We start from the raw sequence: 24,797 nt of genomic DNA on the forward strand, positions 1-24,797 counted from the left end.
TGACAAATGTCTTGAAACACAAAATCTGAATCATGTCTTGAGGTGTGGTAACCATGGTAAAAACAGAACAATTTACTCTGGTCTGTTGAATTATTCCTTACTTATTGCACACCTTCCAGCCGATTACAATCGACCATTCAGACGGACCATAGTAAATGCACTGTGAACTAACATGAACAATGAACAAATATTTTTAAAAAATAAGTACATGCTGTAAAAAAAAATTGCTCATAGATAGCTTGTTAACTAATGCATTAAACAAATGTAAACAAATTAATCCTCATTATAAAGTGTTATGTAAAAATTATAATAAAATAATATAGAGACTTTTAATCTTAGAATTGTAATACGTATTTTTTATTCTGAATTTTCATATTTTAAGTAAAACTATTCTAAGCTAAACAAAAGTTTGTGTGAATCTTTACACAAACGGTAACTGCCTCATATTTCTAGCCTGGATGCCAGCCGAACTCAGCCCCGCTCATAACATTTGAGCTCGGGCAGTTCGGTCTGGACTTGATCCATAGAGGAGTGATTATGCCTGAACAGAAACTGTTCGGACCAATGAAATCATCAGGGTGGGTTTTGGACGATGATGGACAGATGATCAACAGTAACGTAATCATTAACGTCATCAAAGGCGCTTGGTTGAATTTGTTAAAATCCTAAACGGAGAACTTGTTCGTATATGGTTCACCTTCACTATTTCTCTAAATTCCTCTTTTTTTTTTACAACACTGGCAAAAAAATCTTTTACAGGCATCTTTTTCTTCTAACGTTACTTATTCCAGCGGGCACGCAGACAAGTTTTTGCCAATTGAGGTCGCTTCAACCCGCGGACATGAAAACCAACCCTCGGGAAAACCACAGACTTAGCAAAACAGTGAAGTTGAGTTCTGTTGACGTTTGACAACTAACGTTATGCGTCGCTTCGTTGCTCTGATTGGTTGTAGCTCTATCCAATTGAAGTCTTTCCTGGTTTGGTTGAAACACGCCTCATAATCACAGCCCAATGGAGCAGTATCAGAATCATATTCTGACTAGAATTGAGTATGACCACGTCAGGCTACCATATTTCTATTTCCACAACAATTTTATTCTTAATAAAGTTAATGATTTTATGAAATTATGAATCCAATAAAAGAAAACAATAATTTGTCAAATTATGCAAAAGGTATCTAAATAATATTTAAGTTTTAAGCTAGCTATGAAATTTCAAATGCCATTTCCATCACATAATGCTATTAAACATGATTTGAAATGTGGTGGAAATGACATCAGTGTAAATGTTACTTATTAAATAATACAGTGAACCCTTAAGTGTATGGTATCGATGCTTTATGTGTCTTTTTAATGATTTTATTTTCTCACCCCTGTAGCTGCAGTCTCCTGTCTATGTGAACAGCTACGTGTCTCTTGCGCCGCTACCTCGGCAGGACGCCATGGTGGCCGTGGGTCGCATGTGCAGGGTGTCTGGCTGGGGCTTCACCACTCCAACAGGAGGAATCCCCAAAACGCTGCAGACGGTGACGCTGCCCATCGTGTCCACCGCTGGGTGTAACGGCACAGCCTCTTTTAATGGAAACATCACAGAGAATATGGTCTGTGCAGGATACAGCGCAGGGGGAAAAGACGCGTGTAAGGTGAGACGATCTATTACTGCTTCAAGTTATCATGGACTGAACTTTAATCTTAAAGGGGATATTTCACCCCAAAATGAACAATCTGTCATCATTTACTCACCCTTTTGTTGTTCCCCACCTGTATGAGTTTCTTTCTTCTGTTGAACACAAAAGAAGATAACAGTTGATGGACCCCACTGACTTCCATAGTATGGAAAAAATGCAACAGAAGTTAATAGCCTCTTTCACACATACAGTTTTTACTGGTAAATTAACCGGTAACTAGGCCTGTCACGATGATACATTTTGCTGGATGATAAATTTGCCAAGAAATTATTGCGCTAAACGATTGTCGTTCTGAGACCATTTTCAGCTAAAATAATGATAATGGCATAATAATGCAGGTTCACCTTTTCAAAGATCAATAAACTTCTATTTCTAAAGACTATTTAACACTAAAAATGGAAAACATTTTAAATAACCACAATAAACAAATAAAACATCCAAAAACAATAAAAGCAATGGTCTCTCAGTCTGTTAAAAAATGCATTTAAATAAGTAGCCTACCAAAAACAATAAATAAAATGGATGAAAGCTGGATGATTGTGTTTTAGGTGCATATTAGGGGCGGCACGGTTCACAAAACCCACGGTTCGGTTCGTATCATGGTTTTAGGGTCACGGTTTTCGGTTCTATATGGCTTTTGTTCTCTTTTAATCGGTAACACTCCAGAAATGTACTTCAGCATATGATATATAGCTTTATTATCCCCAATTTAGGATAGAGTATTAAAAAAATTGTCATATGTAATCATGCACAAACTGAACTTGACCCTCTCTGAGGAAAGTTAGGTGAGATTTTGAAACCACAAGAGAGAGAAGACATTGATAAATGCTTATTTGGCAAAAAATTAGAATGTGTATTGCTATCTCTATAGGAACTTATGTACCTTTTTAGCACACAAAGATTGAACTGAAGAATTAACTTGCATTTATCAAATTGCCAACTTCAGTGTAGCTTAAGCCTTGTTTATACTCGTCCGGAGGAGCACGAGGGTGCACGTGGCAAAAATGAAGCCAGCGCGGAGAGCGCGAGACCCGTTTCGCTTGGCGGTGTGCGCGTCAAATTTTGTAACTTTGCGTGCGGCTCTGCAACCGAAGAAGCACGAGTTTCAGGCGAATCTGGCCGAGCATGACGTTACGCGGCACTCGGTGTGCGCGTCGAGTATAAACTCCGAGATGGGACGGAGTATAAACCTCCCCAAACGGACGAGGCGCGCAGTCAGCGAGAGACACGAGGAAAACAAAATAATGCAAATGGAAATTAACGCGGCCGGAAAAGTTAGAGCTCATTTTTTATCGTGCGATTAATTGATTTATGGACTATCGCAACAGGCCTACCGGTAAAAGATCATGTCTGAACAGGACCTTTTCAAAAATACGAGTACATTCCCGGCAATTGACCAGAAGGGAAGTTGTAACATTACCAGCAAATTACCGGTTTACTGTGAACAGCGGAATGAAGATCCGAACGTGATTACTCTGTGCTGTTTACAGTAAGGTTGTTAATAGTTTTTCTATTTAAATATGCGCAAAAGTATCCTCTTTGACCGCTGCGCCACGTCTTGCTGCTTTTTAAGTTGTTGCACTTCAGACCCAGCCTTCTTTTCTTCTTTTGGACAACATTTCTGTTGGGTCATCAACCTTTAATCCGGTCACTCACAAATTAAAATCATGATGTCAAATTAAACAGTGAAACTAAAGTACTTCTCCTCATGTGGGTGGATGAATACAACAGAGCAGTGTTTAAAGATCATTTCTGAAGACTGACATCACAGAATTTTGGACTGACATCACAGAAGTCATTCTGGTAATTTTACGGTAATTTACCTGTATTGCTGTGTGAAAAGGTCTAATGAAGCCCATCAACTGTTTGGTTACCCATGTTTTTCAAAATTCAAAATACCTTTTTTTGTGAAAAAGCAAATCCACTACTTTTTAATTTTCTAATGTTTTTGAAAGTCGCATATGCGCACCAAAGCTGCAAAAATAAATAAGTAAAATAAATAATAATGATGATGATGGCAAAAGCGGAACTTTCCGCATTATTACTCCAGTCTTCAGTGTCACATGATCCTTCAGAAAACTGTATTTAATGCATCCTTGCTGAATAAAGGTATTCATTTTTCAAAAATAAAAAAATATTACTGACTCCAAACTTTTGTACTGTAGTGTAAAAAAAAACAACCAAAACCCCTGATATTTTATACTGTAATCCAAATAAATTCTTGATGGATAAAAATCAGCTTCCGTCCATTGTTCCTAGCAAAAAAGGAGCGGATTTGCTGGCAATACAATGAGTCAAGTTCAGCAAATGGCACTGAATTTAATTACATTTATAGAAAAGGCAATATGTGTCTCACATTGCAGCGAGTTTCACCTTTTTCTAGTTTGAGCTCTTTCACTCTTCCCGCACGCCATCTGACCTCTCTGTCTAAAATCATATTAATATTATTGTCTTTTCTGCAGGGGGATTCTGGGGGACCGCTGGTGTGCGAGGGCCGCGTCTACGGCATTGTCTCCTTCGGTAACAGCTGTGCTGATCCCCAGTACCCTGGCGTCTACACGGCCGTCTCGAGGTTTCGCCAATGGATCGATGGAACTATATTTGGCTTTTATGGAAGGTGCCTCAAGCATTAGACTGCAGTGTTACCCCAGCACTCCCCTAATCGAACTTGAACTAGCCTCGAAACGCCAACTTGTACATGAATATTGTTGCTACTTCTATTTGAAAAGTTAGTGAGCTTTTTTTTTTAGATGAGTACACTGCTGTCCTGAAACAGAACATCTGTTCCTTGATGGCGGGTAGGCCTTTTTTAAACAGTAGTTTTTGTAAAATGTTTCTTAAATGTGCCATTATGCTGCTTCTCTGCAAAGTCAATGAAAACTAAAAATAGAAAGCTGAAGGAATATTTTCCAAAAAACAAAGAAAAACAAAAACAAATTACAAAGGTTTTTTATAGAATACTTGTGTGAATGACCTATGCAACATTCAAATGAATGCAAACACTTTCATTTGGACTATAACCAAGCCAGTTACCTATTTTAAGACTACAAGTCAGATGCGAGGTAAAGGAATAGTTGTATATGAAGGTCATTTTCTCACCTTCATGTTTTCTCAAACCTGTATGACTTTGCCTTTATTTATTTCATCTGTGGAACACAAAACTAATCATTGAATGTACAAGCCAAGGTTGTGGGCAAGACTTTTAATCTCAAATATATATATATATATATATATATATATATATATATATATATATATATATATATATATAGTCAATTACTAAATACATGTAAACACACACACATACAATACATACATACATACAGTGAGGAAAATAAGTATTTGAACACACACATATTTTGAAGTTCTCCCACTTAGAAATCATGGAGGGGTCTGAAATTGTCATCGTGGGTGCATGTCCACTGTAAGAGATATAATCTATTTTAAAAAATCCAGAAATCACAATGTATGATTTTTTAACTATTTATTTATATGATACAGCTGCAAATAAGTATTTGAACACCTGAGAAAATCAATGTTAATATTTGGTACAGTAGCCTTTGTTTGCAATTACAGAGGTCAAATGTTTCCTGTAGTTTATAATCAGGTTTGCACACACTGCAGGAGGGATTTTGGCCCACTCCACCACACAGATCTTCTCTAGATCAGTCAGGTTTCTGGCCTGTAGCTGAGAAACAGAGTTTGAACTCCCTCCAAAGATTCTCTATTGGGTTTAGGTCTGGAGACTGGCTAGGCCACGCCAGAGCCTTGATATGCTTCTTACAGAGCCACTCTTTGGTTATCCTGGCTGTGTGCTTCGGGTCATTGTCATGTTGGAAGACCCAGCCTCGACCCATCTTCAATGCTCTAGGTGAGGGCAGGAGGTTGTTCCCCAAAATCTCGCAATACATGGCCCCGGTCATCCTCTCCTTAATACAGTGCAGTTGCCCTGTCCCATGTGCAGAAAAACACCCCCAAAGCATGATGCTACCACCCCCATGCTTCACAGTAGGGATTGTGTTATTGGGATGGTACTCATCATTCTTCTTCCTCCAAACACGTTTAGTGGAATTATGACCAAAAAGTTATATTTTGGTCTCATCTGACCACATGACTTTCTCCCATGACTCCTCTGGATAATCCAAATGGTAATTGGCAAACTTAAGACGGCCCTGACATGTGCTGGTTTAAGCAGGGGAACCTTCCGCGCCATGCATAATTTTAAACCATGACGTCTTACTGTGTTACCAACAGTAACCTTGGAAACGGTGGTCCCAGCTCTTTTCAGGTCATTGAGCAGCTCCTTCCGTGTAGTTCTGGGCTGATTTCTCACCTTTCTAAGGATCATTGAGACCTCACGAGGTGAGATCTTGCATGGAGCCCCAGTCTGAGGGAGATTGACAGTCATGTTCATCTGTCCTTCGGATGAGACGTTGAACCGAGGTCCCAACTCTCTGTGGTCGTTAAAAATCCCAGGATGTCCTTCGATGAAGAGTAGGGGTGTAACCCCGGCATCCTGGCCAAATTTGCCTATTGGCCCCAGAGTGGACATGCACCTACCATGACAATTTCAAACCCCTCCATGATTTCCAAGTGGGAGAACTTGCAAAATAGCAGGGGGTTCAAATATTTATTTTTGCTCACTGTACATGCATACATACATGCATACATACACACGAACACACACTCACAGTAAAGGCTTTTAATGTTACAAATGATTTCTATTTAAAAAAGTTATTTTCAACGTTCTATTCATCAAAACTTATCATGATTTCCACAAACATATGAAGCAGCACAACGGTTTTCAACATTGATAATAATAATAATAAATGTTTCTTGAGCATCCAATCAGCATATTAGAATGATTTCTGAAGGCTCATGTGACATTGAAGAATAGAGGAATGATGCTGAAAATTCAGATTTGCAGACCAGAATAAAATACATTTTAAAATATATAAAAAAAATGGAAAACATACACACACATATATACATACACACACATACATACACACATATATAAAATGTGTCTTTTTTCTTACTATATATTGAGCTATAAAGTTGCCCTGCTGAACCTGGTTTGCTTGTCTTCAATGGTTTTTAATTGGAGTCTTGGGCTTGAGAGAGAGAGAGAGTGAGTGAGTGAGTGAGTGAGTGAGTGAGTGAGTGAGTGAGTGAGTGAGTGTGTGTGTGTGTGTGTGAGTGTGTGTGTGTGTGTGTGTGTGTGTGTGTGTGTGTGTGTGTGTGTGTGTGTGTGTTTAAAAAAAATGTGGATAACATTTTATGATTTAGTCTCAAAGGAATTTGATGTAAAATGAATAAAACATTTCTCACTTAATTGTTTATTCAATAAATTCATACTGAAATCTTTTTTTGACTTGTTTTTTTTTTTTTTTTGAATTGCGAGTTTATATCTCAGAATTCTGATTTTATAACTCGAAGCTATGAGAAAAAAAAGTTAGAATTCTGAGATAAAAAGTCAGAATTACTCTTTATATTTTTATTTAGTGGTGAAATCATCTTCCATATCTACCTGTAGTTTACCTTTAGTGTTCACTCTAAACCCCTATCCCTATCATTTGTTCTCTTGGGTTGATGTTTAATGAATGGCTGTAGGCTTTTCTTCCAGGCAGGCATGAAAGTGATTCCAGGAAGGAGTGGCTGAAATCTGGACATATTAAACTACACCTGATAGGTCATCTGAGGCCATATCAGTTCACAATAAAGACTGCACGCCCTTCTTTGACAAATCTTAAATTACACAACTAGGGAGATGTCCTTCAGCTTAAGGGAGTGTCCTTCATCCAGTGATGGATATGAAGCTCCAGCCTTAAGGATTACATAAAGAGATGTCCCTTTTGTGAGATCCATAACTTGAACACGTCACAGTGGACTTTGAAAACCTATCGCATGACATATTCAGCTATAGTCTCGAACAAGGAGCCTCTCAAAGGGAAAACTGATGTTTTGTTGTGTAGATTTTCACATTGTTGGATTTAGCACAGACTAACAATAGTCTCATGATCACAACTCTCAGGGGAATCAAGCTTTGTTGTCAATTGGACAAAACATGTCACGTAACTGTGAGATGCATCTGAAATGAGGCCAGCCTTATTGGTTTTTCCCTAGTCCATTTTGAGACAAAATTTACAAAGTACAACTTGTGCTTAGAACTGAACTGTCAGGTGTAGTTTAACATTTGAACACTAAAAACATTTTTATCTTCAGCATTAGATAAAATTATCAAGCCAAATGGCATTTTTGAAAATATACATTTATACATATATAGCCCAAAGTCATTGTTTCACTATCATATGTTTGTTAAGTTTTAAATGAAAAACAAATAATAATAGAGATAACTTGTTTTCAAACTAATGCAATGACTTAGGTATTTACTTTTAGTGCCTTTGTAAATGAAAAAAATAAAGACAGACAGATAGATCTTCATCTTGTGATTCTTATTACAGTTTTTCTCAGTCGCTTTGCTACATTTCTCGAATCAAACTCACGATCTGCAAAACAGTAACTGCATTTCTCAAAACAATTTGTACAAATAGCAAAACACCATGGATAACCTGCAAAAGCCACTCTCTTGCTCAAAATCCTTAGTTCATCTCTCAAAAGTAAATATCGGTGTCAATGAACATGTCAGTGCCATCAGAATGACAAGTCCTTGTGTCATTGTGTACGGATAAGACAGTCAAATTGTTTAGTCATGTTGTCAATATAACAGTTTACTCTGGAGGGACGTTCTTCCGATGGAAACTACGGCTAAAGTTTTGATGACAATTATTGTCAATTGTAAGTTACATCTTAGTGTATGTGTGAGTGTAATTGCAAGAGAATGGAAAAGATTCAAATTTACACTCTTACTGTTTGTAATGTATTTTACAGAACATGTCATTGAGATACAAAAATGAAAAGACAGCACTGAATAGCACACACAAAAAAACTAAAGAAATGTGAACATAGGAAAAACTGTACACACACACACACACACACACACACACACACACACACACACACACACACACACACACACACACACACACATATATATATACAGTCTTGTTCAAAATAATAGCAGTACAATGTGACTAACCAGAATATTCAAGGTTTTTAGTATATTTTTTATTGCTACGTGGCAAACAAGTTACCAGTAGGTTCAGTAGATTGTCAGAAAACAAATGAGACCCAGCATTCATGATATGCACGCTCTTAAGGCTGTGCAATTGGGCAATTAGTTGAATTAGTTGAAAGGGGTGTGTTCAAAAAAATAGCAGTGTGGCATTCAATCACTGAGGTCATCAATTTTGTGAAGAAACAGGTGTGAATCAGGTGGCCCCTATTTAAGGATGAAGCCAACACTTGTTGAACATGCATTTGAAAGCTGAGGAAAATGGGTCGTTCAAGACATTGTTCAGAAGAACAGCGTACTTTAAATAAAAAAGTTGATTAGAGGGGGGAAAACCTATAAAGAGGTGCAAAAAATGATAGGCTGTTCAGCTAAAATGATCTCCAATGCCTTAAAATGGAGAGCAAAACCAGAGAGACGTGGAAGAAAACGGAAGACAACCATCAAAATGGATAGAAGAATAAACAGAATGGCAAAGGCTCAGCCAATGATCACCTCCAGGATGATCAAAGACAGTCTGGAGTTACCTGTAAGTACTGTGACAGTTAGAAGACGTCTGTGTGAAGCTAATCTATTTTCAAGAATCCCCCGCAAAGTCCCTCGGTTAAAAAAAAGGCATGTGCAGAAGAGGTTACAATTTGCCAAAGAACACATCAACTGGCCTAAAGAGAAATGGAGGAACATTTTGTGCACTGATGAGAGTAAAATTGTTCTTTTTGGGTCCAAGGGCCACAGGCAGTTTGTGAGACGACCCCCAAACTCTGAATTCAAGCCACAGTACACAGTGAAGACAGTGAAGCATGCGGTGCAAGCATCATGATACGGGCATGTTTCTCCTACTATGGTGTTGGGCCTATTTATCGCATACCAGGGATCATGGATCAGTTTGCATATGTTAAAATACTTGAAGAGGTCATGTTGCCCTATGCTGAAGAGGACATGCCCTTGAAACGGTTGTTTCAACAAGACGATGACCCAAAACACACTAGTAAACGGGCAAAGTCTTGGTTCCAAACCAACAAAATTAATGTTATGGAGTGGCCAGCCCAATCTCCAGACCTTAATCCTATTGAGAACTTGTGGGGTGATATCAAAAATGCTGTTTCTGAAGCAAAACCAAGAAATGTGAATGAATTGTGGAATGTTGTTAAAGAATCATGGAGTGGAATAACAGCTGAGAGGTGCCACAAGTTGGTTGACTCCATGCCACACAGATGTCAAGCAGTTTTAAAAAACTGTGGTCATACAACTAAATATTAGTTTAGTGATTCACAGGATTGCTTAATCCCAGAAAAAAAAATGTTTGTACCAAATAGTTTTGAGTTTGTACAGTCAAAGGTAGACACTGCTATTTTTTTGAACACACCCCTTTCAACTAATTGCCCAATTGCACAGCCCTAAGAGCGTGCATATCATGAATGCTGGGTCTTGTTTGTTTTCTGACAATCTACTGAACCTACTGGTAACTTGTTTGCCACGTAGCAATAAAAAATATACTAAAAACCTTGATTATTCTAGTTAGTCACATTGTACTGCTATTATTTTGAACAAGACTGTATATATATATATATAATATAAAATATAATCTCTGCTAGTTGATGTTTAATGAGAAGCACCTTCGTTAGAGAAAGTCAAGATTCACCTGGGAGCAATTTACCAGTTCAGGACAGATTAAGAAAAAAGTCTAATAGAAATATAGAAATACGACTGAGAAAAACTGTAAGTGGGTGTCATTTTTTAGGCTTCTTTACCTAACCGAAGTCTCTCAGATCCTGACACCTTGCACTGCTGGAAAATTTTGCCGCTGGAGACTTACAGGTTCCTGATGGTTCAACACTTAATTCTTCACCTTAATTTGTGTGTCTTTTCTTCGCCACCTGTTTTTTGTCTGACTCTAGTATTTCTAGTATTGCATCCTTCTCATGGGCATTTAATAATTTTTAATAAAGAGTTAAATCTCTTTTTTGGCTCATTTTATCTGTAAAAGAATAAAAGCCCAATAATTATGCACACCTGAATATAAGGGTTTTTCATTATCAGCCTTCATGAACAATTATATCTCACTTATAAATAATTAAATACTAAAATAGTAGTTATTAAGATTAATGTGGTTTGGAATTGGTCAAATGTTTTGGTCAAAACATGATCAGAAAATCAACATGCCTAATAATTCTGCACGCAGTACAGACAGAAAGACAGGCAGACAGATAGGCAGACAAACAAAATACAGACAGACAGATAAAGATACAGACAGACAGAAAGACAGATAAAGAGATAAAGAGATAAAGAGATAAAGAGATACAGACAGACAGACAGACAGACAGACAGACAGACAGACAGATAGACAGATAGACAGATAGATAGATAGATAGATAGATAGATAGATAGATAGATAGATAGATAGATAGATAGATAGACAGATAGACAGATAGACAGATAGATTACTCCAAACCACAAGAGGGCGATTAATCTACATCCTTTAGAATACAGTCATCTGGGATCATTTGGCATAATAGCCATACAGAAATGCTGATCATTAATGGAAATCTATGTGGTAATCGCTATGAACATCATACTATCGACTAATAAACAGATTAAAATGGTTTGATTGATCAAACATGACTAAATGCTTCTCGTTTGGAAAGATGTTTTACGCCTGTTGCTTTTTCAAATGCACGTTATACGCAACTCAAACTTGCAGTGCTTTCAGATGGAACAGCATTTACTGCGGATCACAGAGCCGCCCTACACGGACAAACTGCACATAAAAGATAATCGCAGCCTTTTGCGATTTCATAATCACGATAAGCATGATTTCAGGTAAAATGCGATTTATCGTGCAGCCCTAGTAAAAAGCTGGTCCATTGTTCCATGATCAGGTTGGAATTTGCATTGTTTCTCTTCAATCTGAGTTTCAACTATTGGCGGAACCCTCCTTTTCGGCACCTCGGAGTAGACTTTGCCAGGGAGGCTGAGTCTAATCCATCCCCTCCACAACCATTGCTTTCAGCATTTCTGTGTGGATCTCATCAATCCCCGGGTCTCACTACTGTGGAGTGGTTTAACTATAAAACAAGCCTACTGTTAAAGATTGCATTTGGAACCGTTCGGTTCGTACAAATACATGTCCTGTTACACCCCAGATAGATTAGATTAGGATAGATGGATAGGCAAAGGATTTATCATCTCCAAACCACAAGAGGGCGATTAATCCACATCCATTAGAATAAAGTCATCTGGGATCTTTTGTTGCATAATAACCATACAGAAATGCAGTTCATGTTGGCAGTAATACAGAAGAACCTTGTGTCTGTCTTTTTTCCTCTGCCTTGGGTTGGCCAGCTGCCAGCGCTGCCCCAGGGCTGACAGGAGACCGCTCTGCTCAGCTGGACAGGAGAAAATATTCTGACTCCAGCTCAGCATGACATCGTAAGCGACCTCTTCAAGGCATTCTTTAAAATGTCATCTTTAGTGTTTAGAAGAAGAAACTCACAGGTTTGGAGAAAAATACATGTGTGACAATTGACAAATTTCATTTTTGAACCATCCCTTTAAGGTAAGTTTAAGGTAAGTTTTTGGAAGTTTGCTTCTAAAACAAGAAAAAAATGTAGGGCAGGACTTAATTTTGTCCATCAGGAATTGATTGGATTGGTCAAACAATTTAGGGAATTTAAGTAAAACTGAGTACTGTGAACTTATTATATCATTTGAATCCACAATAATAATATTTATTAATATTAAATTAAATCACAAATCTTCTCAAATACTTTAGCTGAAACTTAACTACATTGCATACAACCATTAAAATAAAAAAACGTAATAACATAAAATAAAATCTCTTGCTAGAAACAGCACAAATGCATGTGCTAACATGAAGTCACCATGAAATCAATTATCGCTTCTCTGATGACATTACTGACAATTCAATGGCAAAGCTAACAAAGGCATTGCTGTGTTTTTGAAAATGTAACAGCTGCATAGCTCTACATACATATCAAATCCACTATTGAAACAGCATTAGCTTAGAAACATGACTGTGGTTCCAGGACACACTTTAATGCAGCTTCATTCGTGGGTTCACTCGACCATACTGGCATGTGGACTACATTATGTTCCACTCTTTCAAATACTCAGTTCAATTAAATACTAGCTTTTCAACTAGGTTGATTTTGACCTGGACCTGCAAAACACACAGCCATCGTGCACACAAGTGGATTCATAGTTTGCTAGGAAATGGAAACATTCTTTGAAACCCTCTGGCATTAGCAAGCTATTGTGATTTATGGTGAATGCTCTGAAATACACTCTCAAAGAAAGCATGGGTCAAAATGAGTGGCCTAAAAAACTGTCATAACTTGGTTTGTCATAGCTTGAAACTGTCTCACAGAAGAGTTATTCTAGCTGTAATTACCCGTGTAAAAGAAGTGTGTGTAAGTGTATTGAATGTGCACTTGTAGTCTACTTACTTCATATCTTTAAAAGTATATTATTATATATTATTTTATATATATATTATTTTATATATATATATATATATATATATATATATATATATATATATATATATATATATATATATATATATATATATATATATATACATATATATACACACACACACACACACACACACACACACACACACACACACACACACACACACACACACACACACACACACACACACACACACACACACACACACACACACCCCCCTAAAGGATTATTAGGAACACCTGTTCAATTTCCCATTAATGCAATTATCTAATCAACCACGCTCAGGTAGGCTGTGGCATTTAAATGATGCCCAATTGGCACTAAGGGGCCTAAAGTGTGCCAAAAAACATCCCCCAATCCCCCAAACATCCCTTCATCAACCAATCACATGGAAGTTCCTTCAATGCATTTAGGGGTGTGGTCCTGATCAAGACAATCTCCTGAACTCCAAACTGAATGTCAGAATGGGAAAGAAAGGTGATTTAAGCAATTTTGAGTGTGGCATGAATGTTGGTGCCAGATGGGCTGGTCTGAGTATTTCACAATCTGCTCAGTTACTGGGATTTTCACGCACAACCATTTCTAGGGTTTACAAAGAATGCTGTGAAAAGGGAAAAACATCCAGTATGCGGCAGTCTTGTGAGCGAAAATGCCTTGTTGATGCTAGAGGTCAAAAGAGAATGGGCTGACTGATTCAAGCTGATAGAAGAGCAACTTTGACTGAAATAACCGTTACAACCGAGGCATACAGCAAAGCATTTGTGAAGCCACAACACGCACAACCTTGAGGCGGATGGGCTACAACAGCAGAAGACCCCACCGGGTACCACTCATCTCAACTACAAATAGGAAAAAGAGGCTACAATTTGCACAAGCACACCAAAATTGGACAGTTGAAGACTGGAAAAATGTTGCCTGGTCTGATGAGTCTCGATTTCTGTTGAGATATTTAGATGGTAGAGTCAGAATTTGGCATAAACAGAATGAGAACATAGATCCATCATGCCTTGTTACCACTGTGCAGGCTGGTGGTGGTGTAATGGTGTGGGGGATGTTTTCTTGGCACACTTTAGGCCCCTTAGTGCCAATTGGGCATCGTTTAAATGCCACGGCCTACCTGAGCATTGTTTCTGACCCTGTCCATCCCTTAATGACCACCATGTACCCATCCTCTGATGTCTACTTCCAGCAGGATAATGCACCATGTCACAAAGCTCGAATCATTTCAAAATGGCTTCTTGAACATGACAATGAGTTCACTGTACTAAAATCACAGTCACCAGATCTCAACCCAATAGAGCATCTTTGGGATGTGGTGGAACGGGAGCTTTGTGCCCTGGATGTGCATCCCACAAATCTCCATCATCCATCCATCCATCCGGGGTGTAACACGACATGTATTTGTACGAACCAAACGGTTCCAAATGCAATCTTTAACAGTAGGCTTGTTTTATAGTTAAACCACTCCACAGTGGCAAAGACCCAGGGATTGATGAGATCCACACAGAAATGCTGAAAGCAATGGTTGTGGAGATGTCTTAGATGAAACACCTCTTCAACATTGTGTGGGAGTTGAGGAAAAGTTTAAAAGTTCCTGTTTAAAAAGGGGGACCTGAGAGTGTGTGCCAATTACCAGGGCATCACACTTCTCAGCCTCCCTGGCAAAGTCTACTCCAAGGTGCCGAAAAGGAGGCCAAGTCGAAACTCAGATTGAAGAGAAAATGCAAATTCCAACCTGGTCATGGAACAATGGACCAGCTTTTTACTCTCGCAAGGATCATGGAGGGGACCTGGGAGTATGTACATCTGGTTTTGTGATACTGTGGAGGTGCTGTGGGAGCATGGGGTGAGGGGGTCACTTCTCAGGGCTGTACATCCAAAGCGAGAGCTATGTCCGTGTTCTCTGCAGTAAGTTGGACTCATTTCAGGTGGAGGTAGGCCTCCGCCATGGCTGTGATTTGTCACCAATGCTGTTTGTGATATTCATGGACAGGAAATTGAGGCATAGTCATGGTGGGGAGGTGTTGCGGTTCGTTGGGCTGGGGATCTCATTGCTGCTTTTTGCGAACGATGTGGTCCTGCTGGAATCATTGATCTGTGATCTTCGATATTCACTGGATTGGTTCACAGCCGAGTGTAAAACAGATGGGATGAGGATTAGCTCCTCTAAATCTGAGGCCATGGTTCTCAGTAGGAAAACAATGGAGTGTCTTCTCCAGGTATGGTATGAGTCCTTCCCTTAAGTGAAGGAGTTCAAATACCTCGGGGTCTTGGTCACGTCACGTGTGAGGGGACAATGGAGTAGGAGATTGGCCGTAGGATCGGATTAGTGGGGGGCGGCACCGCAGACGCTTTACCGCACCGTTGTGACGAAAAGAGAGCTGAGCTGGAAGGCAAAGCTTTCAATCTACCAGTCAATTTTTGTTCCTACCTATGGTCATGACTGAAATAACTAGATTGCCCGAAATGGGTTTCCTCAGGAGGGTGGCTTAGAGATGAGAAGTTCGGCCATCAGGACAAGAAGTTTAAGATGGATAGTTCCAGTTCTTGATTCTGATTGGTCAGTTGTTGTTTTATTCACGATAAAACATGGCTATGACCGTTTTACCCAACCGTGCATCGCTACACAACACCCTTAGCAACCCCTCTTCGCAACGCTAACATGTTTGTTCTCATTAATACTTTTCATTGAAGCTTACTGTATCATGTAGAGAGAGAGAGAGAGAGAGAGAGAGAGAGAGAGAGAGAGAGAGAGCGAGAGCGAGAGAGCGAGAGAGCGAGAGAGCGAGAGAGCGAGAGAGCGAGAGAGAGAGAGAGAGAGAGAGAGAGAGAGATCAAGTAAGAGAGTGTATTACCTGCATTCAGATTCAGCAGTTTCCTTCAGGTCAGTCCTATGGTCATAATAAAATATCCATTTGAATGTCCACTGGCACTGCATGTTGCATTGCTAATTTTTTTTTGGCTTTAATATTTGTATTGTTTGGTAAGCGTTTCATTAATAGCAGTATATGTATAGTGAATAAGTCTCCGCTGTGCGTCTTGCTGAGAAGACTTGCTTGCTTCTGCAAAACATAAAAGAGGAACATTTAGAATAAGTCTAACTTTTCCTTGTTGTTTCTATTCAACAATAGTAGCTTTTAAGCTTCGAAAAGGTCACAAAAGCACCACAAAAATGCTTTAAAAGTTAAAACAATCTTTTGAAGCATACGATAGTAGTTCAATCCCAAAATCAGACTGATCCAGGTTTTAAGTTTTCAGTATTTCTATGTTTGTTATACAGGTTCAGAATGACATGATGTGGGGTGAAATTGTGAATGAATTTTATTTTGGTTGAACTATCTCTTTAAGGCTGGGGTTTTAAAAGAAAATATAGAATAATATTGGAGCAGGAGAGTAGCTTTCCAACTAAATTTCATACTAGGTAAATGCAACACTCCGTCTGCAGCTAATGAGTCCCATCAGTCAAAAACAAACTTTGCTCTCAGCGAATGATGCAATGATTGCTCTAACGGTTTCAGATGTATCCCGCCACATAGTGTTAGAAAAACACATTTAAAAATGACGGCATCTATTTTTCACCTTCAGCATGCAGATTAGCTCACTTGAGATTAATAGCTTTACTGCACCGGTCTGGCACATTTAACAGCTTACCTGAGAGTCCTCGGACATGCATTAAAACCTTTAGTAGAACAGTGAAACATTGGATGAAACTAAAGGAAATAAATGTCCTTGTCACAATCATGCAGCCATTTGAGACACAAACACTCAGTTGATTTCAGTTACTGAGTACTTCAACTGTGCTGCATGTATATAGCTAGCCTTTTTAGCTTGTCTGCAGCTTCAATCAATTTGAAAGGAAAAAGTAAAGGAAAATTAGTCACATGCAGAAGAGACGTAATATTTCACCTAAAAATGAAAATACTGTCATAACTTATCAACATTATTTTATGGACTTGACTACTTATTGACCTGTTTGTAACATACTACTGTAGGCCTGTCTTTTTTTTTTTTTTTAATTATACGGTATATAATATATTTAAATATTTTATATATATATATTATATATATATATATAAATATTATATATATATATATATATATATATATATATACACATACACACACGTATATGCACTGGCAGTGTTGAGGTTAGCAAATTATAAGTAACGTGAATTACATAATCAGATTACTTAAATGCCTAGTTCTGTCATGAATCTCTAGATGGCACAGGCTGGTGGGTCTTTAAAGGTGCACTATGCAACTTTCCGTCCACTGGAGGGCGCCTATTCAAAACAAATGCGTAGTTTGATGACGCAAAGTGTGAGCGCAGCATCTTGGGAGATGTGGTCTTCTCATCACAGCCGGTGGAAAATAGGACTCGAGCAGAAATCATGTTCATGCATGCGGTTATTAACATTACTGTAGTGTAAAGCAGAGCAGGACCGAGTGTTGTGGAGCTGAGCACGGCTGCTGGAGCGATTGTTAAACAAATACCCACCTCGCGAGCACCGGGACTTTTATTATGACGGGACAGGACACAGTCGCCGGGCGCATGCACTGATCCGCTCTTCCGGTTATGATTTTGAGGTAATGCAGCTCTGTTTATCATATTAGATACATTTAAGTGTGTTCAAAATGATGTTATGACATTACTCTGTGCGTTCACTTGTTCACACTGCTAAGAGTAAAGCGCTCCTGCCAAATACAAGCCGAAACCGAGGGTAGTGCAGATATGATGCAATTGACAGACGACTCCCTCAAACGCAATGCTGACACGTCCCTGTCCTTAGTTAAAATAGCAATTATCTCACAATTTACAAATAGTTGGAAACTTCTGGGATATTGTAGGTACTCAACTGAACAAAATATATAACACCGGCCTAGTGGTTTTTGGATATTTTACTGCAAAAATACTACATAGTGCACCTTTAATGCAAGCTGATAATTGCAATGGTAACTACTTGGCACAGCTGATTGGCCCATGTTGCATCTGCAGCCAATAAGCTTTCTGCTCAACATTTAAATGTCAGGTTATCATTCTCTATAGCAGTTTGCTAGCCTGGATGCCAGCTGAATTTAGCCCCGCCCACAACATTTTTAGGTCGGGCAATTCGGTCTGGCATTGCTCCATAGAGGAGTAATTATCCCCGAACAGAAACTGTTCGGACCAATGAAATCATCAGGGCGGGCTTTAAACGATGACGGACAGATGATCAACAGTAACGTAATCATCCACGTCATCAAAGGGGCTTGGATTATATTTACTCGAATCCTAAACGGAGAGCTTGTTTGTATATGCATTCACCTTCATAATTTCTCTCAAAGATGATGATCATGTTGGGTAAGTGCTCTGTGTATCAATAAATTCTTTTATTTTTTTACAACACCGGCAAAGATTGTTTATTCCAGCGCGTGTGCAGACAGGGTTGCCAAGTTTTTACAACAAAATCTGCCAACTACTAGCTTTAAACTTCTCGGGGGATTCTCCGGGGGGAAAATGGTGTTTGGGGGGTAAAATGTGTGCTATTTTGGCAAGGTTGCCAGCTAAAATTTGCACTCATGGGTCTATATATCACATAATAGTCGCTTCAACCAGCGGACATAGAAAACAACCGCGGAAAAAAACGCGGACTTGGCAACACAGTGCAGTTGAGCTCTGTCTGTTGACATTTGACAATGCGTTGCTTCGTTGCTGTGATTGGTTTGCTCCATTGGGCTGTGATTATGAGGCGTGTTTCAACCGAACCAGGAAAGACATCAATTGGATAGAGCTACAAAGGTCTATCCAATTGATGTCTTTCCTGGTTCAGTTGAAACGGCCCATAATCACAGCCCAATGGAGCAGTTTCAGACTCATATTCTGACTAGAATTGAGTATGACCACGTCAGGCTAGCAGTTTGCAGTGTTTGCAGCTTTCAGAGTTCATCCAAAACCCTCCACCTTCCCCAGCTCCACCTGTATAGCTCTGCTATTAACTAAAGTAACACATTACTTTTAAATTTACAAAGAAAAATATCCTTTACTTTTCCAAATAATTAACGCAAGTTACTTTGTTTTCCAGTTTATTGACTGATAACTGCAGATATATGGACTGCATTTATATATATGCCAGCTGTCATTCAGATTTCTTGTATACAAGTGGCAGTTCATTTATATCACACATCTACAATTCTAATATGAAGTAAATTATGATTAATATTAAAATAACCCTGTGTAAGTGAACATAATGCAGTGGGCATGTCTCTAAATAGAATCATTTCTGAAAGAAAAGAGTCTTGTCTCCTTTGACGACATACCATGTTAGAAATTTTGATGAAAGTGCTCTAGTTTCTACAGTTCCTCAGAGACGCGCACAGATAAATCAGCTTGGCGCCCTCCTCATAAAGATGAGACCGGAACTGAGTGGGTGAATGGAGAAAATGGGACATCAGTTGGACATAAATAATGTTTCATTGCAATGCACAGCTGAAGTGGTCTGGTAGAAGACTTAATGGCTCGTAATTAACATTCTCCATCCTGCTCCCCTGACTCACATCCTACAGTATTTTCAGTGTTTCATAACAAAAGGTCGAAATGGTGATGGATTCCACATTGTTCACCGTCTTCATCTGCGCTCAAGTCTTGAGGACAGATGCATAAGTGCACTCAGAAGTCTTTAGAGAGAGATGCAGAAAAGCAGGTCACTGTCGTTTCGCCCACTCACTGAAATATCACCGTAGGTTACAGCTGAGCTGACACATCATTTCAGCTTTGAAGTGTGGCAAGTCTGGACAGTTTAATGTTCTCTGAGCTGAATCGTTTTTTCCTCTGTATACAGCTAAAAGATGCTTTTCATCAGAATTTTATTTAAACATAAATTGTAAACAATTTCAGGAGATATTTCCAATTGTATAGCTTCATTACAGTGCAGAGCTGAAATAACCGCGTCTCCTGTATTTCACCAGCATCCATAAAGGTGCTTCGCCAACCAGGATTTTCTGTTTGTTGCAGTCAATGTTCATTTTGCTCTGCAGTTATTGCTGAGCCAATCTGCTTTGGGCCATTATATGATTTGACAGTTCTATACACTTAGCAAAAATGGGTATTGTTTCAAAAGGTTGGGATCAGCAATTTCTGGCAATATGCAGTCAAATATGCAACAATATGCATCCAATATAACAGCAGGTCGAACTTCAGTATGTGTCATACATACTGGAGTTTCACCCTCAAAGTCTGGGCTTGAAAATGAGTCATTTTAGAAACGGTAAAGCAGACACAGTCTAGCAGATGGACGACAACTGATGAAAGCTATTGTATAACACATTTCCTGTCATTTATAAGTTATTTAAAGCCAATTTCTGCCCAGCTACAGGAGGACAGTGGTCAGGAATGGTATTTTCCCATACCATTCCTGTAGCTTAAAGCGGTCCTTGATTATGGTTTCACTTCTTTTTTTTTTAACTTTAGTTAGTGTGTAATGTTGCTGTTTATGCATGAAAAACATCTGCAAAGTTAGGACGCTCAAAGTTCAATACAAAGGAAGATACACATTTTTACAGAAATCGCTAAAACAAATGGCTGGTAGAGACTACAGCAAATTTCTTCCTGGGTTGGTGACATCACAGACCCTAAGATTTACATAAACCCTGCACCCGGGAACACGCAACAAAGGGAGTGAGGCCATGTCGGGCTGAAGAGCAAGTGTTGATGTAGTAGAGTGTTGTTGCCATGCTGTAGATTCACACTGCATGCCAACAAACAAGTTGGCCGTTGGATTTATAATTTAATGAAAAAATAACTGCCATGTTCACACTGCTCCAACAGACACAGACAAACACAAGCACCCACGGAAAAAACGATTTTGCCCATTAATTTTAACCAATAAAAATAAAAGATTTCAGCTTTCAGACACGACTTAATTTAAGGCTGTATCCATGGGGTTAAATGTCGAGAGTGCATTATTTTATCGCGAGAGTGCATCCATTTAACAAATCTCTCGTTCGCAGACAGATTTCTTTCACACACAAAGCATGAAACTTTTCTAGCACAAACTTAATGGACGGGGACATATGCTTTCAGATATAGAGCTCCGCACTCGCTCAGATTTTACGTGTATATGCTCAAACTTTGTTCAGTGTGCCCTCACTAATATCTCCTTGCTCTTTCTCTAGAATCATCTTCTGATTTATCCAGATTACAACGATTGTTGCAGGATGAAAACAAACTCTGAAAAGGCATAAGGTCTGTACACGTCTACTGTTAGTTGTAACGAGTGTTGTGGACACTTTATATTAGGTGGCCTTAAAGGTGCACTATGTATAATTTTTGCAGTAAAATATCCAAAAACCACCAGGCCAATGTTATACATTTTGTTCAGTTCTTATAATATCGCAAATGTATCCAACTATTTGTAAATTGTGAGAAAATTGATTTTATTTAAGGAACCGGGACATCTGAGGGAGTCGCCTCAAAATTGCGTCATATCTGCGTTACCCTTGGTTTCCGACTCTTAGCAGTGTGAACAAATGTCACAGCAGCCGCTGAGCGAACGCACCGAGTAACGTCATAACATCCTTTTAAACACACTCAAATGTATCTAATATGACAAACAGAGCTGTGTTAGCTCATACTCACGAGCGAAAATAGCACTGGCGACTGTGTCCAGTCATAATAGCAGTTTATGCTGAAAGTCCCGCTGCTCACGAGCAGTGTGTTTGTGTAACAATCACTCCAGCGGCCTTGCTCAGCTCCTCAACACTCGGCCCTGCTCTGCTTCATACTACGTTAGTAAGCACATCCATGAACGAGTCCAATCCCGATTCTTTTCCACCAGCTGTGAGGTGAAGACCACATGTCCCAAGATTCTGAGCTCAAACTTGGCGTCAAACTACGCCTTTGTTTTGAATAGGCGCCCTCTAGCGGATGGAAAATTATATAGTGTGGCTTTAACTACTATGTACTAACATTTTAATTAATCATTTAATACAATGCACTTATTGTGTACATACTGTAGCTACATTAATAATTACACTGTTGACACCTAAACCAAGCCTTACACTTTATATACAACTTTACTCCTATTCCACCTCAATATCAGCAAAAGTGTGTGTAATGTAATATTAATAAAATTAGTAAAAAATGTTATGGTAGTACTTAGTAGCCAAGGCAACCTAATATAAGTGGGACCAGTGTTTTTGTTTAACTGTTTATGATAATGCAAGGAGAGATTTATGAATAAGACTTTAATATGCAGTTATTTTCTGGAGTGTAAACAGATCTTTTGTGTGATGCACAATAAACTTAATAAAACTCATCAGTAAAGTTTTGGCCATCAATCGAACAGGGTCCTCTACAACAGCCTAGTACTAATAGCAGATGAAAGCAAGATGACAACTTCAGTTATAACCGTAATTAAACTAAACTATATCTGTTCTATCTCCATGCAGCATGTAATAACACTGGCTCTGTAGGCATCGTTGACCGACTCCGGTTCAAACTGAACACAGCTACTGACATTTTCAGTGTGTGAGATTATCCTGACACCACAGGACAAGCTCTTGAGGTGCTGCCCTCTTCTTGAAAGGGGGCCGGGAACACCAGCTCATTTGCATTTAAAGGCAAAAAACGACACAAAAACAGCACATTTTTTTCTCACCCTCCAAAAGCGGCCATTTTAACATACTATAAAAATGATTTGTGGGGGATTGTGAGCTAAAACTTCACATACACACTCTGGGGACATCAGACATTTATTTTACAACTAGTAAAAGAAGGCATAATAGGTCTCCTTTAAGAAACTTTGAAAGCTAGTTTCTTGGGATTGATTTGCACTAATAAAAAATGTACAGCTTGAATGCAGCATCTGCCAAAAAAATTAATCTAATCATTATTCTCAAAACATGATATTTACAAGTTGCAAATGGTTGCCGAAGCACCACTCGTTGTTATAATTTGTTATGTTTTTTTGGATTGCAAAACTTATATGGTTAAAGAAACTTTTATCACAAACTTTTATGCTGAATATCAATTTTAAGGTCAGACATGATTGTCTACCAGACGAGCATTTCTGAGTGTTATAATTGAAGCACACAGATCCTATTCCCCTTAGTGGCCACTTACCAGACAGAAAAGCCAAGGGCTCTGGAATCAAAGGTGAAATGCATTCGACCCACGACACCCGCAGTCATCCTCAGACATACGTATGCAGTGATGAGGTGCAGTGATGAGGCTGACAAGAGAGACGGCCAGATCGATACCGTTGAAGAGTGATGGAATTCTGCTGGACACGGGCTGATAGGAAGCAGAAGGTTATGTCGGAGTCATTCTTAACACAAGGAAGACATGATCTCTAAGCCTGAGGGAGTCTCTGGGGCAGCACTGCACTGAGACTCTAATATTAGCTGAGAATCTGTAATACACAGTGAGTAATGATGGTTCCATAGGAAAGAAAAATCACAGCGCTTTAAAATCTCACACGTTTTTTTTTTATATATACAGCAAAAAGAGCAAACAGATACAGTTGTATGTTTTATCCTGACAAAAATGACCACAGTAATCTCTCGTGTTTCACTCCCTATCAATAAGAAAACAGTAATTCTGTTTTCTGTGATTCATGTAAACAGGTTAATTTTATTATATAATTGCAATGTTTGCAAATATTGGTTGATGTGAGTGTTTTTACATTAGCTTCCTGTAAAATGCTGTCTGTGTGGAAAATATATTTTATTTCCAAACTGTGTTTTCAGAAATATCTGTACACATGTAGACAAAGCCTTATAAAAATTGAGAAAATATCTCGAGTGTCTTAAAGTCAGAGATTTCGGTAACACTATTTTACTGTGTCATTGTTACACGTTACATGTAGTAATAATAACTATAATTTGCATAATTACATCCAATTAACCCTAAAAGAAACCTTTAGTACTTTAGTAAGTACATGTAGTTCATTATTATTCTTCAGTACTTAAATGTATAATTACACTGAAATACTGACACAGTGTAATGAAGTAAGATTTCAATATAGACTTAAACATTTCTCATCAACTATGTTCAAGACCAAATAATCTAAACTAGTGAATAACGTCCTAGCTTTATAGCTTGCTGTGCTGGCAAATTGTGAGCAGTTAGGTAGCTGAAGATTTGCTCCACCTCCAGTTAGACACACCCCCTCTCCCTCTAAACCAATCGGATTTATCTACTCAATGTGAGCAGCTGTGTTGAATTGGATGGAGGTTATAAATTCCAATTATCTAGCCCACACAGCCGAGAAAATGCTGCTGCGGTAGCTGCTCCACACGTCTCAATCATTTACCTATATTTTTCCTACCTGTGGTAAAAGAGCTAATCTAAATTTCACCCCTATAGTCTATCTATTCAATCTAATCTGACTCCTCAGTGGGTGTTGTGAAGTCACACCCACTCAAAAATGAATATCAAATTAATGGGATAGCTTGCCCAAAAATTTAAAATGTCATCATTTAATCACCTTCAAGTTGTTACA

General features: G+C 38.7%; 2 protein-coding genes across 7 annotated transcripts in view; one reads left to right on the forward strand and one right to left on the reverse strand.

Annotated features, from left to right (window-relative positions):
• Positions 1-1,510, reverse strand: part of LOC137078411 (trypsin I-P1-like) — a 26,299-nt gene extending 24,789 nt beyond the window's left edge. For 3 of the 6 annotated variants that reach the window (XM_067445665.1, XM_067445664.1, XM_067445667.1), the window contains exon 1: positions 1,372-1,510. The gene's annotated coding sequence lies outside the window, so the exon portion shown is untranslated. The remainder of the gene's footprint in view (positions 1-1,371) is intronic. The other 3 variants (XM_067445663.1, XM_067445666.1, XM_067445662.1) reach the window with 1 other exon arrangement.
• zmp:0000001088 (trypsin) overlaps positions 1-4,507 on the forward strand; it is an 8,889-nt gene extending 4,382 nt beyond the window's left edge. The window contains exons 4-5 of the mRNA XM_067447121.1: positions 1,380-1,643; positions 4,151-4,507. Of these exons, the coding sequence (XP_067303222.1) occupies positions 1,380-1,643; positions 4,151-4,321 (435 nt within the window). The 3' untranslated portion in view covers positions 4,322-4,507. The remainder of the gene's footprint in view (positions 1-1,379; positions 1,644-4,150) is intronic.
• The last annotated feature ends 20,290 nt before the right edge of the window (positions 4,508-24,797 follow it).

This window comes from Pseudorasbora parva, chromosome 6 (genome assembly GCF_024679245.1).
Source record: "Pseudorasbora parva isolate DD20220531a chromosome 6, ASM2467924v1, whole genome shotgun sequence".
Classification (NCBI taxonomy): Eukaryota; Metazoa; Chordata; class Actinopteri; order Cypriniformes; family Gobionidae; genus Pseudorasbora; species Pseudorasbora parva.